The 15,342-nt window shown below is 34.1% G+C and overlaps 1 protein-coding gene across 1 annotated transcript; it reads right to left on the bottom strand.

Moving 5' to 3' along the window:
* Positions 1 to 2,815: 2,815 nt before the first annotated feature.
* pgap2 (post-GPI attachment to proteins 2) lies at positions 2,816 to 11,064 on the bottom strand. The gene is given in 9 exon segments (XM_052099839.1): positions 2,816 to 3,963; positions 5,236 to 5,344; positions 6,947 to 7,028; positions 7,030 to 7,051; positions 7,921 to 7,978; positions 7,980 to 8,162; positions 10,190 to 10,239; positions 10,463 to 10,527; positions 11,042 to 11,064. Coding segments are annotated over 9 exon segments (723 nt in total). The 3' UTR covers positions 2,816 to 3,832.
* Between the last annotated feature and the right edge of the window lie 4,278 nt (positions 11,065 to 15,342).

Below are 15,342 nucleotides of genomic sequence, written 5' to 3'. Positions count from 1 at the left end.
ACAGATAAACAGTGTCCTGTCCAATTCAAGGAAACCTTTTTATAAGTATCTCTTAACGTGACTTTGGCATGATGTCAGGAGTAAGAAATATTTATATGTATACTTTAAATGCACTGCAAGTCGCTCTGAATGATAGTGTCCGCTAAATGAATAAATTAAATGTAAAAAGAGCAGTGGCAGTTTCCATGCCTGCCATTCTTGTAACATGACATTTAAACAGTTTTTCAAATAACATTTTATTATTTGTCTTCTAATGTGCATTTTTGTCTGACTAATTGTCATTCCCACTTATGCCAAGTTTGATGTAAATTTTATATTTAATATTTATCAATTTATGCACATACATTACATTTGTGTTCACAGTGTTTTTATTAAAATATGTTGCCAGTTCTACAGGAAGAAAAAAAAAAATCCCAAACTTTGGGATTTCTGAACTCCAGAAATTTGAAGCAATGTTACACCTACCACAGCTGATTATTATCTTTTCTTGCAACACATTTGTTTTATAAAGAAAGTGACATTTTTAATCATGCCACTTGTGAGGTGAAGTTATCATACACAGCCGTTGGGGAATGAGTTTATTTGGTTTCACACTATTCTTTACTATTCTTTTATCCATCATACTAAATTCTAAATTTAATTTAACCTTTTTAGCTACTTCGCCCTCCCATGATAATTTATACAGATTAAAAGAGGAAGCAGGTAAAGTATATTTAAATATGTGCCGCTGGATCATTTCCCTATCTGACTGATAGACAGAACTTGATATTTATTTCCCTCTGTTGAGTGGTCCCTCTCTCTCACACACACAAACAGACTCACAAAAAAAAAGAAGCTTTTTCATAGGTAGTGATTATGCTACAGCTCAGGCAAGTTATAGTTCATTTCAAATACACTACTCTTAAAGGTTCTTCAAAGGTTTTTTGAAGCACATTTGTTTTAGCAAAGAACTCTCCTCTTATCAAGAACCATTTTCTTGACTATATAGTGTTCTTAAAGCAATAGTTCACCCAAAAATGAAAAAAAAAAAAAACTCCAGTGTTTCCAGTGACTCCAGTGTTTTAATCCATATCTTAAGAAGTTATATGATAGATGTGGGTGAGAAACAGATCAATATTTAAAGGGTTTGTTCACCCAAAAATGAAAATGTTCTCATCATATACTCACACTCATGCCATCCCAGATTTGTATGGCTGTCTTTATTCTGCTGAACAGAATCGAAGATTTTTTAAAAGAATATCTAAGCTCTTTAGGTTCATACAATGTAAGGGATTGGTTACCAGAAATTTGAAGCTCCAAAATTCACATAAGGGCAAAATAAAAGTTCATAATTTCCCTCCCTGTTCAGTCAATTTCCACTTTCTCATTCTCCTTCTTCTGTTTTTGGTGATTCAAATTCTTATTGCATATCACCCCCTACTGGGCAGGGAGGAGAATTCGTGACTAAAAAATTACTTAAATATTGATCTGATTGTCACTCACACATCATATCGTGTCTGAACACATGGATTTAACCACTGGAGTCGTATGGATTACTTTTAAGCTGCCTTTATGTGGATTTTGTTGTTTCAACATTTTGGCACCCATTCACTTGCAATGTGAGGACCTACAGAGCGTATTCTTCTAAATATCTTAATTTGTGTTCTACAAAGAATTTAGCTTTTTATTGAACTATCCCTTTAATGGATTCTTACAATCTCAAGATTGATCTTTTAATTTTAAGGGCTGTTGTTAATTTGTTTAATGAAAATTTCCGTGATGTATCAAGTGATAGCATTAGCTGAGAAATAATTTACATTATATGCAAACAAAAGCGACATTATAAGGGAAATATACCCAAATGAATCAAATCGAAAGCTTGTAAATCCAAATCAAATCATATACACAGGCCTATATGGAAAAGGTCCAATGACATCAGGCTGTAAAACCCTTTTTAGTTCTAAGTGAAACTTCTATTTACTTTATTTTTCGACCATCATGAATGTTGAAGAAGGGATTTCCTTAACTGCTCTTCAGCATGTAAGCTTCCTTTATCTGTTTCCATTTCTGTAAGTAAATAAACAGCACACTCTCCAAATTTGGCATCAGCATGCAGCTTGATTTTAACTATTAACAGTCATCTTGTCCACTTCTATATCATTGTTGGAACTTCTGTAGCTTTTGGTCCCTCCGTTTACTCTTCCCTTACTCTACATGGAACTATACGTTCTGAGATACAATTAATGTAAGAGATTAGCAACTATTAATGTTGATTCTCAATGCTTTCCCCTGCATGACCAGAGATTGCACCACTATCTGCCCGCTTTCATTTGACAGTGAAATGAGCTCCTGGTACCTCTATTTGTTTTCCAAGTGCCAACAGTGACTCTTTATCTTTGTAGCTTCATTCATTTGTTTGTTTGCCTAATGCCTGATAGCACTTACAGTTAGCTGCAACATCTTACTGTTATTTTCACAACCCACGAACTTCACCCTCTTAAGACACACATGGGTTTGAAATGAAGAAGTGAAAGTGTAAGAATGACTTTAGAGATGAAAAATGTATCTAGATGACCAACATAACTCCAGTTAAAATAGCAAAGGCTTTCTTTTAGTGTTACATTAATTTTGTAAACATGTACATGCTATCTTAATGGGTTAGTTTTAAGACCCTGAAAACTAAACCTCTGTAGTTCCAAACCTTTATGAAATAGGAGATGTGAAGCTGAATGTCAGACATGCTTCACTTTTTTTTGTATGGAAAAAAGATGGAGTGAATATTCAGAACAACATAAGGGTGAGAAAAAGATAACAGAATTTTAATTTTTTGGGTGAAATGTCCCTTTGAGAAATTATTACATATAGTCAGTTTAAATCAAAATATTTATGACACCAATTTCAAAACAAGATTTTGGCACATCATAAAGAGTATTATTATATACAGTCTTGTTTATCGTGCTCAACTTGGGCACTGATGAAAAAATGCCATAGTTAATCAATATTTTAGAATCTACAAAATAAGAGTCATTAATTTGCAGCGTTCCAGTCCTTGCGTTCAAGTAATAGCAACTCATATATATATATATATATATATATATATATATATATATAAATAAAAGGACTATTCATATTTATGACCATTAATATTACTATATTTGACCATATAAATAAATACAAATATACATTAATGCTGTGCAAAAAAGCAGTGAAAGTTACTTTTCACATGATTTACACTAACGTTTACAAAGGAAGAAAAATGTCTTTCGACTAAGGTTTTTGCCTCAGTGTTATGTTGCAGGCTGCAAATGCACAATTGTTTTTTTTTATATACTGTTGCTATGGCACTTGTGAAACAGTAACTGCAAAGCAACAAATTCGAAATTGAAGTCCACTGTCATTTCCTGGAGTTCAATTACATTTCAAACTTCAACAGGCGGTCTAAGACTTTTCACCTTATAGTCTATGAACTAAAAGTCAAAGTTTAGTGAACAAACTCTTTGCTGCTGAACACCAATCAGAAAGAGACAGATATGCCACTTTACTATTTTGAGTAAAAGCAATTCAGCTTCTGTAAAAGGCAGTTTAAATTGTACAGGACTAAAAAAAAACAGTCAATATATTGGACTAATAATAAAATAATAATAATTTTAAATACAGGAAGATCACTGATAATCATCTTTAAAACCCTTTTTTAAATATTTTAATTAATCAGGTCAAACACAATGTGTGTGTGACAATGTAAACATTCTCTTTCTCTCCTACACACACACAATTTTATTGAACAGTCTTGGCCTAAAATGCATGAGAACTACTATCAAAGCCCTAGTGTCTCAATTTCCAAGGATATGATGTGTCAGAAGCGTTTTCCCTCTGGAGGTGTTGCAACCATCACCACCTTACCTCCAAAGTCCCAGTAGGTGGTCATGTGGAAGGCCATGTTGGAGAGCACCACCAGATACTCACACACAGCAAAGAGTGTATAAACTGCCATAGAGAGTCAACAGAATAATGTTAAACACTAGTTTGTGGAGCCTTAGCTGTATTTTTATGTATGTAATTTTATCATCTGTTGAACAAAAAGATGCAGTTTTGAAGAATGTCCTGGTCACTCTTTTCAATGTAACAAAAGAGAATGAGGACTAGGAATGTCAAGCTCCCAAAAAAGAAAAAAAAAAGAGAAGAAAGCACAATAAAAGTGGCCTATGTACTGTAGTATCCCTGCGTTATATTCCAAGTATTCAAAAACCATACAACAGGCAGAAATGTAATCATTCAGTAAAACGTTTTGACATTTATCCTAGCATTCCTTGCCATATTTAAAAGAGGCAGCGATGTCTGATTCCTGAATAATCAGTTGAAAGGTTTGTTCATGAATTGGACTGATCTGGTCACTGTTAACAGCCCAATGGAGGGTAAGATTATAAGTGAATACTGACTTAAATTCAGTCTGTTAAATTAAAAAAAAAAAATATTTAAATTTTGGGGGAATTTTTATTTTCTTTTAAAGGGAGAGTTCATCAAAAAAAATACACATTTTCTCATCATTTACTCATCTTCATACCATCTCAGATGTGTATGACTTTTTTTTTCTGCTGAACACAAAGATTTTTTTAGAAGAATATCTCAGCTCGGTAGGTGAAGTGAATGGTGGTCAGAAATTTGAAGCTAAAAAAAAAAATACACAAAGGCAGCATAAAAGTAATCCATATGACTCCAGTGGTTAAATGCATATCTTCTGAAGCAATATGACAGGTGTGAGAGTTTCACTTTAGCTTCCTGAAACCTGCATTCTTCATGCTTATCACCACCTACTGGTTAAGGCTGGTCAAAGCTGGAGATTGAGAGTAAAAAAGGACTTAAATATTGATCTGTTTCTCACCCACACCAATCACATCGCTTCGGAAGACATGGCCTTAACACTGGAGTCATTTGGATTACTTTTAGGCTGCCTAGCTGTGCTGTTTGGACTTTCTGAGTTCTGGTCTGAGTTCACTTGCATTGTATGGACCCACAGTTCTGAAATATTCTTCTAAATATCTTCTTTGTGTTCAGCAAAAGAAAGTAAATCATATGCATCTGGTATGAGTAAATGAGAGAATTTTCTTTTTAAGGTGAACTATCACTTTAAGGACTTTAAAGAAATATAGTTATAAAGAAGTGGTGAATTAATGCTGGTAGAAACACCAGAAGGGAACAATTACTAAGAGGAACATGGGTGGGGTGAATGAAAAAGAATGGCCAAGATGTTGCACTCACTTCCTGGTTCACAGTGCATGTTGTGGCGACTGAAGAAGTAGAGAGCCAAAAGACAGATACATATGTTGAAGAGGAAAAGGCGGTGCTTGTGATGATATGAGATCATCTCCTGATGTCAAAGATTTGAGTAGATGCAGTGAAGAATAATGGAGAGAAAAGGAGAGACGCAATGTCATAAGTTCTCTTCTGCAATATAATGTGGTGTAAGCAGGTGGCATGAGGTTCTGTTAAAGCACAATCTATTTCAACAACTTCCCCAGAAGCACAGAAACATGCACAGACCTAGCTGTACTTTCACAGCAATAGAAATAAAAAGATACACTGCGGTCTCTGACACGTTCACTCCTATGTTTCAGCCACCAGCACAAGCAACACCTTTTAATACATCTATGCTAATGGTGTCAAGACTGCTCAAGTGTTCAGAATGTATCAGAAGTGACTGTGCTAGCAATATGTAAAAATGGTAATATTAATCAGATGATTCGCATGTAGATTTCAAACAAATATCCAAAAATTAACATATGGTACAACACATTTGAATGTATTGTCCAAAATATAGTAGATTTCTAAGAAATAAATAGACAACCTTTAAATACAAATGTAAAACAAATGTCTCCATTAAGAATTACAGTATATTATGTTAACCAATCACTGTGCCTCTTAATCAAAGTTTAGAAAATCAATAAATAAGTAAATATACTCCACTCTCCATGATACTATAATTTCTCATAAATATAAAATATTTGTTATTTAGGTTTGTTATTTAAAAGGGTCAAAACAAGTTAGGCTCCATCGACAGCATTTGTGACAATGTTGATTACAAAAATTAATTTAGACTTGTCCATCCTTCTTAAAAAAAAAAAAAAGAAGCAAAAACTGACGTTACAGTGAGACACATAAAATGGAAGAAGATGGGCATATTTTTGGAGGTTTTAGAGGCTGAACTAAAATGGGATATAACTTTACACAGAAAAGGTTAGCAAGTGATTTTAATACACTAAAATCATGCAAACATGCTTATTGTTTGCATCTTGTGGCTATACTTTTTAAACGGTGAGTATTTTAACATTTACTTTTCACTCCTATTGTCCTTTGAAAACTGTCCTATGGTCATAAACATTACGCTAGGTATGCTGACAATTGAACCCAGAATATTCCTTTAAATAAAGTATTACCAGCAGACTGTAATTAAACATTTGCAAACTTTTTGCACTAATTTGGGGGGCAGGGTGGGGGGTATGTCGGAATGGATTCATATGTGGTAAATTGTGTCAAACAGATTAGCCAAATTAGCCAATATATTCTATACACTAATATGCAAGGGGATTTGCAGAATATTAATTTATGAATAATGGTTATTCCCATTATTCTGTGGAATTATTAAAGCACAGATTCTGTATAAGGCTACTGATAACCAGTTTTATTGTATTATTTGGCACAATGTAAAGGCCAAAATTAACAGTGCTTTGAGGGTTGCTCAAGTCATTATGCACAAAAGCATATATGCAGTCAGAACCCATTTATTGTGTATCAATTTATTTACTTGTAATTGCAATGCCCTGGGCCTTACTCTTCAATGAATGACAATGTCAAATACACCATGCATGCAACAGTGTTATGCGATTGGTTTATACTGCCTTCTGCTGGTCCATTGATATGCCTAATACTAACTGACAAATAATGACACCATAGAATAAGGAAAACTGATTACCTCAGCACTAAGGGAAAACCTCTCAATCACTGCCCATAACCTGCAGGTGCACAACATGTGTAATAAAGAGCTCCCAATAAATGATGAAACCATTCTTATGGACACCTGTGGAACACACATACAAACACAACACAGCACTACTTGACAGGCTTACATGCAAAATGTCTGGTATTTAAGCACCATTTACAAAAACAAAGTTGCAAGAAATTTTAAACACTCAACAATAAAGATGGTTCAGGGCAGGGATGAGATTCTGTGTAGTAATGCTTTGTGTTTTTATACTTTGCAAATGTAAATATTCAGTTTACTGTGATGTATTGAACATTGTTGGAGCAAATTCTGTTGATTTAAGTGTGTTACCAAAGTAAAGTATTTTAACTGGCTAACACAGATAAAAGTGTTGTCAAAATTGTGACGTGTTCACCAAAGGAGTTACAGTATAGCTGTATAATATCCTGCTATTATTGCAAATTAAAAAACTTTAAAAATTATTTGTTGCAACTTGTTTTTATAAAGACAAATTTTGGTTTTATTATTAACAATGATACATATAACATGAACACAGTGGAGGACATGCACATGGCATGAGAGGGTGGAGGGAAATATGTAGCTTGAGATAGTGTATAACATTTTCATGGATGAATAAGGGGAAAAACGTCAAGTTCAAATGTGTGTGTTTGTCTGAATGGAGCTGAAAATTCCTCAACATTGAGCCCTGCAATTAGCACGGGTGAAAAGTGGAATGTTTAACAGCACTTTTGTATCTTCAGCCATTTACAAAGAAGGCACATTTAACAAATGAATTACAAAAAAACATCACATTCAGTCTTCATGTACTAGAAAAAGTGTCTATGCATTTACTCCAGTCGTGGAGTTACATTCGATTTGTATTAAATGCAAAAAAAAATTTTTAAAGCAAGGCATCTCTGTCTGTTCAAACTGAACTCCGGGCTTTATTCCAAATGGGCACTTACTGTAGGTCTCAGTGGAGGAGACATAGGTGAGAAGTAGTAGTCCTACATTCTCGCTGAGAGCTAAGAGGAATATGAGGACACTCAGAAGATGCTGTCAGCCACCTGGGAAATCGTCCACGGTAATGCCATGGTAAAGTATGCCATTTTCACCAATAAGCGTGTAGGCTGATGCTGAAACGGCAGAAGTGGCACTCTGGAGTCAGACTTATGGCCGCGCTGATGGATGGGAGGTAGTTCGAAACCTGTAAACAAATTGATCTTTGTTGGGATATCATGCCATTATAACGTGATTCACTTAATGTATGATGGGCTAAAGCAGAGAGTTTCACTACTGTGTTAAGCTCCGTTGTTTTAATATTAAAAATGTTTGGAGTTTGCTCATCCCTAAAATTAAAATGCAGTCATCACACACACACACACTAACCTTAGACATTTTTATTTGGAACACAAAAAAAGATTATGGACTGACATTCTCATTCACCATTTTCTTTTATCGCATTTTCTTTTCTATAAAAGTGAGTGGTTGACTGAATATTGCAATATCTTCTTTTGTTTCACACAAGAATAACATATGATATGTAACATACAGAGCCGCTACAAATGACAGAGGGAGAAATTTGTTTTCCCCCTGAAAATTCTGCATTCCTTGCAAAAACTTACCATGGTTTTAGAAGTAACCATATGTTATGATACATGATACTTGTAGTGAAACCATTGTATAATAACACAGGACAATGAAAATAAATTTTGTGGCTCTTCTGGTTTTACTACCATAATTTAACTATTGTTACTTTGTACATAGTTCACCAATTTTTTTTAATTCTCTCATAATTTACTCACCGTCATGATCTCCCAGGTGTGTATGACTTTCTTTAACAGAACACATTTTAAGAAAAATAGAAAATCACTTCCCTCAGTAGGTCCTTAAACTGCAAGAGGATGGAGATTTCTATTTTGAAGCTCCAAAAATCACAGACAGTCAGCATAAACGTCATCCATATGACACTAGCTGAAAAAGCGACACGTGCTAAAAAGATAAATATTTAAGTAATATTTTTTAACTCTAAATCATGCTTCTGTTCTGCAGTGGCACACAAGTGTGATGTAATCGCATTGGCATTTGAAACATGCAATAACTGACGCATGTGTCACAACTGGAAGAGCAGCGCTGTTTACAAGTGAGGAGGAACGCTGTACAGAAGATTAATTGGTTATGGTTTAGATATGCATTTATCTGTTTATTTACTCACAATTGTGCATTTGTGTGCTTATCCTGGATGTCTCATCCAAGAGGAGAACATGAGATTACTTCTGAATCATTGAAACCGAATACGTCACATGATAGACCACTTAAGACTCCACCCTCTCGTGAAACAAAACATAAGTGATGGTTTAGAGTTAAAATGTACTAAAATATATATATTTTTTTTTTCAAACCAAAAGCAATCCTGTCACTTTAGAAGACAGTAACTCAACCGCTGGAGTCATATCGATGACGTTGTATTTTTGGGTGAAATATCCCTTTAATCATGGTATTTGAAAACCATAATAACACGATTTACCATGGTTATGTTTGCTACAATTTTACTACAATAAAACCATGGTTAATTTATTGCAAGGGAGCAATAATAAAGGGTTCGTCTCGTAATTTACTCACACTCATGATATCCCAGGTGTGTGACTTTCTTTCTTCACCAGAACACATTTGAAGAAAAAAATTGAAAAATATCTTAGCTCAGTAGGTCCTTATAATGCAAGGGAATGAAGACCAGACTTTTGAAGCTTCAAAACTCACAGACAAACAGCAGAAATGTCATCCATATGACTCCAGCTATCAAATTAATGTCTTCTAAAGTGACAATCGCTTTTGCGAAAAAGATAAATGTTTAAGTACTTTTTAACTATAAAGCACTTAAGACATTAATTTAATCACTGGAGTGGTATGGATTATGTTTATTGTGACTGTCTGATTTTTGGAGCTTCAAAAGATCAAATCACCATTCCTTTGCATTTTAAGGACCTACAGAGTGGAGACATATTTCTATTTTACTACAAATGTGTTCTGGTGAAGTCATACACACCTGGGATATCATGCGGGTGGTAAATTATGAGAATTTTCATTTTTGGGTGAAATATCCCTTTAACTTAAGGGATTCTCTGCAACTTGACCAAGTGTTTTGCTCTTGCAGTTCAAGTTACATTTGCATACATCTAAATTTTTAAGAGAGCTTGCAAGAAGGAAAATATGTTATTGTGTTAAAACTATTACCTTCTGAAGTGTGAAGCAAATGAAACAGGGGTAAGGCACTGAACGTCTCTCTGAAATAGAAAAATACAAGTACAAGTAACATTATTAAGCATAATTATTCAGTCCTACTACAAATCATAAAATCCCCATATTTAATCCTTTAGGTAAATGACAAAAGACACCAAATTTCCCAGGCGCAATTTCTAGGTACAGCAGATGGCAACGTATTTAAATGCATGTTATTTTGTTGAGACATACAATTGAAATATAATAAAGATAACTTTAGACTTATACCTTTGCCATGCTCATATGGACCTCTTTGGTGAACATTAGTGCAGAAAACTCCACAGGGTTTGTCCCTGAAATTAAAACACAGTCTTTGAGAAAGTAATGATTGGGTTTTTTTATTGCAGGTTTTTCTGTGAGCCCCAGAAGACCGAGAACTTAAAGATGTTGGCCTTAACCAGTGTCAACCTGAACAAATGTCTATTCCAGTGCTACCTACACCACATAAGACTTTTTTTCTGCTTTAATATGGATCGCTATCTACTAGCAAGCTCTCTTCGAAATTTAGATGTGCAAATTTATTCATCTTGTGAATTATGACTCAGTATGGCACACACAGCACCACTGCAGGCTAGGTATTAACAAAATATTGCGATACCAAAAAATTAAAAAAGGTACGATATCATGTTTTTCATTTCAGTACCATATTAAAGTATGTCATTAGCTAAATGGGATCATTAAACAAGCAGAGGGATGTAATTTAATGAAATAATATAGTCACATGCGTGCCACAGAATGAGAGACTCTGTCTTGGACTGCGTTCCACTTCACTTTTAACATCCACTTGCTCACTCCCCTAAGCACTACCACTCAGGGAATCCCCGCGCCATTTTGGAAGTCCATTTTACTTCATTAAGTGAGCGAGGGAAGTTGTTGTTGACAGACTCTCAACCTCTCAATTTTGACAGGAGCGACCCTAATCTCATGTACACTTCAGGCAGCTCAATATCCCACAATGCAACTCAATTGTGACGTGACAGAAGATCACACTTCATAAACCCCATCGCCACACAACTCTAATGTATGATGGAAGTGAAGATAGGTCAATTAAGCGGTTTAGAAAAGTTATATTGAGTTTTAACAGCATAATATTTGTAGCTACTTTAATCACACTGTTATAACCTATAGGTTCATTGTTATGTTAACAAGATTTATATTTTGTTTATATAAATCTTGATTAATCCTTTCTAACAATTTGTTTTTTAAAACATAGAAGATTTATACATAAGCCTCTGAAATTAATCTCCAGAAAACATTGTTTTCTCAGGTGCAAAAATCACTAAATATTTCCACAAATTGACATCAGCCTTCAACATGCTCTAAGTGATCAATGGTTAAAGGTTTTCCAATTAAACCCTTTGCACATCTTCCACCAATAGTGGACACTCATGGAATGTAAGCATGGACGTACATTCGAGACCATGAGATGGAGTGAAGTTTGCGAGGGAAGGGGTTGAAAAATGTTTATGAAACGCAGCCCTACTCGATCATCTCAATCACGCACACACACTCACATGCAGGCATGCACAGAAATGTAACATACTACTAATGCTTTATTTTCATGCAGTGTGTCTAATAGTATCCATCTGCAGAGCAGTGTATTTAGTGTATACACGGGTGTGAATTCACTGTTGCAGCTCCGAGATTTCATCTCACCAGTTACTGGAAGCTTAATATAACAAAAAGGAAGAAATTCAAATGTCTTTCAAAATAAAAGTCCCGCTGAAATGAGAGCTCTATTCAACTGGATGCCTGAAATTGAAGACATTACGACAGAAAAATATTACTACTGTATAAACGTGTAATATTCAAAACAGTTGCAATAAAACTCATAATAAAAATAATATACTATTAAATGGTTATATTATTAATATTAATTATCATCTGTAAGCAATATCACAAAAGCAAGTGTACTGAATATTAGCATGTTGTGATTCTGCCTTTTGCCTCAGGTAATCAGATTGTTTTCATTTAATGTTGTCATTAATAATGTAAAGCTCTGTTATGCATCTTCTTTCCCAAAATAATAATATATATATATATATATATATATATATATATATATATATATATATATATATATATAATTATTATTAGCTCTATATTGTTGAAAATTATTATATTTTCATTTGATTAAAACTGTACAATATGTATTTAATTAAAACATTTAACATGGAATCCAGAAACTTTTTAAAAGAAAATGCATCATTTGTATCTAGAAGACTTGATGCAGTTCTTTTACTCGTCATTTTCTGTGTAATTTCATTAAAAACCTGAGCCTTTTTTTTATTTGTTGCCTAAGTATCGAGTTAGTCTCACAGCAATGATGAGTGCTAATAAAAAAATATTTTAAATTGTCTGTTTTGATAATTATTAATTCTTTATGATAAATTCAAGCTCTAAAATATATATTTCACAAAATACACTTGATAAATTAATCTCTGTGTGGGCTATTGTCGGTTATGAGATATTGTACATCAATGGAGAACAACATCAATTAGCGCCGGTAAAACAAGTCTGACCAGGTGATCTAGTGGTAATTAATTTGCCCAGTGCATAAGATGCTTTGGATTCTACTCCATCCATATGTAACTTTATATTTTAATTAACAAAGATTGAATCTGAACCTCAGTGGAAGTATATCTTGAGTGGGGACACATTTGTTTGCATTTTTCTATGGTATTCAACTGGAAAAAAGCACAAACTTGTGAACTTGCAGCATCGAGGAGCACTCAACACCCATTCTTGAGTCCTCAAGTACAACACTGTGGCAAAAATATTGCTATTTTCTTACTGTATATTCAGGGGTGGAAAGAGTACTGAAAAATAATACTCAAGTAAAAGTACTGTTGCTTCTTGTGTTTGAGTAGAGTAAAAGTACCTGCCCTAAAAACTACTCAAGTAAAAGTAAAACAGTAGCTCATTTAAAAGTACTCATGAGTAGTGAGTATTGTGTACAGAGTTGTGAAATCTATGCCCCTTTATAATAAAAACTTGATGCTGCAATTTAAATATGTATCACACATACAGTAATGTACATTACCTTTATGGCTGTTTGCCAGAAAGAATTAAAAAAAATATATAGATTTTTATAGGTGTTTGTGATTGACAACCTTTAAAATACATCACTTAACTATGATACTGCAAACACTACATGAATCTGATTTTAAAAAATAAATAAAAGGGCAACATGATTATAGAAAGGAAAAGATCAAAAATGTATTTTCAATATCATACATTTTGAAACCATTACCATAAAATCAGTTTACATACACTTAAACACTTAAAAAGCAGGGTCACTTGTCGCGTCATGTACCGCACAATAGATTCGGTAGATATTTTGGTCCATACAATGCAAGTGAATGGGTGCCAAAATTTTGAAGCTCCAAAAATCACATAAGTCAGCATAAAAGTAGCCTAATCCATGTGACTCCAGTGGTTAAATCCATGTCTTCAGAAGAGATCTGATAGGTTGGGTGAGATACAATAAATTCTCCTCCCTGCTCAGTCAATCTCCACTTTTACTTTCTTCTTCTTGCGTTTTTGGTGATTTACATTCTTCATGCATATCGATATCTACTGGGCAGTGTGAAGAATTTCTAGCAAACATTTACTTAAATATTTATCTGTTTCTCACCCACATCTATCATAACTTCTGAAGTCATGGATGTCATATGGATTACTTTTGTACAGTCTTTTGGAGCGTCAAAATTTTGGCATCCATTCACTTGTATTGTATGGACCCATTACAAATTATTGTTCTGAAAATCTTAATTTGTGTTCTGAAGAAAGAGAGTCATACACATCAGGGATGGCATGAGGGTGAGTAAATAAAGAAATAGTTCACTAAAAAATGAAAATTCCCTTAAGTAGCACATGGGGGCACATTGTACTCCTTTTGAGATACAATGTTCCACATTGATCGACTTGTACCTTTTAAGCCCAGCAATAGTTGTGTTCTCATTCTAATGCATGATGCACAGTATTCTGAAGTTTGTGACTGGTGGAATATTCTGCTGAAGTATTGCTCTACAAAAGGTTGATACTTTTCTATCAAGCATTAGAAAAAACATGATAAAGGCTAAGCATAGTTATAAATTATTTTATCAGCTCTACTTTTATGCTAATTTATTAAACAAATTAACACACTCTCTACTAGGGATGTCATGATGTGAATTTTTGATAAAAAATATATGTACCTATTATGCAACAATAAAACTCTCACAATTTTAGTTTTAATGCAGCATTCGTTAGGACAGGCAGTTAACATGTAGAAGTAGTAATATATATATATTCCTACTTCTACATGTAAAGTACTTGTATGCAAGTGCAATTTTCTCTATCTGCCCTCTGACACCAAAACGTACAGTACCTTTTCACCAAATAGTATGTATACCCTTTCAATAAATACAAATTTAATTAAATATAAATTAAAAATAAATAACCCAAAACAACTATAACTTAAACCATATGTTTAAAATAAAACTGTGTCAGGTTAGGAGAACCTTCTTTCTTTATTCAGTAATCTAACGATCAGCCTCACTGAAATCTTATTCAAGTAGGAAAAACTATTTGGAAGCATCGCATTCACAACATAAAAGCTGAACCCGTCCTCTTTTAAACCTAAAATATACAACTCTTCGGATGTACAGTTTAAATTAAATGTTTGACTTTATCAAAAGGCAAGTAGTACACTACATATAATATTAACTATGTTTGTAAAATGATTACCTTCATCTGGGCATGAATCTCTGGATGGTGATCCCTCAGGTGCTGGACATATTAGATGGGTTCACCGCTTTTGCTGCCAATTTTTGTCTGCACGTTTTGCATACTGGATACCCGTCTTCAACAACACCGGTGTCATTTTTTTAGATAGACAAAATGCTCCCAAATAGCGGATTTAATTAGCTTCTTCGACGGATACAACTCCAGGAGATTGCGTTGTTCCGCCATGTTCCTAGAGTTCACGTTCTGCACGCGCCCCGTCTACGTCCATAACTAGACAATTATGGAAAGTCATAAGGGTCAAAATTCAGCATCACAGACCAGCCAGGCAGAGGGCAGGGCACACGCGTTTCGTAAGTAGTTAGACCTACACTGAAAGA

This window comes from Xyrauchen texanus, chromosome 31 (genome assembly GCF_025860055.1).
Source record: "Xyrauchen texanus isolate HMW12.3.18 chromosome 31, RBS_HiC_50CHRs, whole genome shotgun sequence".
In the NCBI taxonomy this organism is placed as follows: Eukaryota; Metazoa; Chordata; class Actinopteri; order Cypriniformes; family Catostomidae; genus Xyrauchen; species Xyrauchen texanus.
Note: the sequence above shows the minus strand (reverse complement) of the source record. Positions and strands in the feature narration are given on the sequence as shown.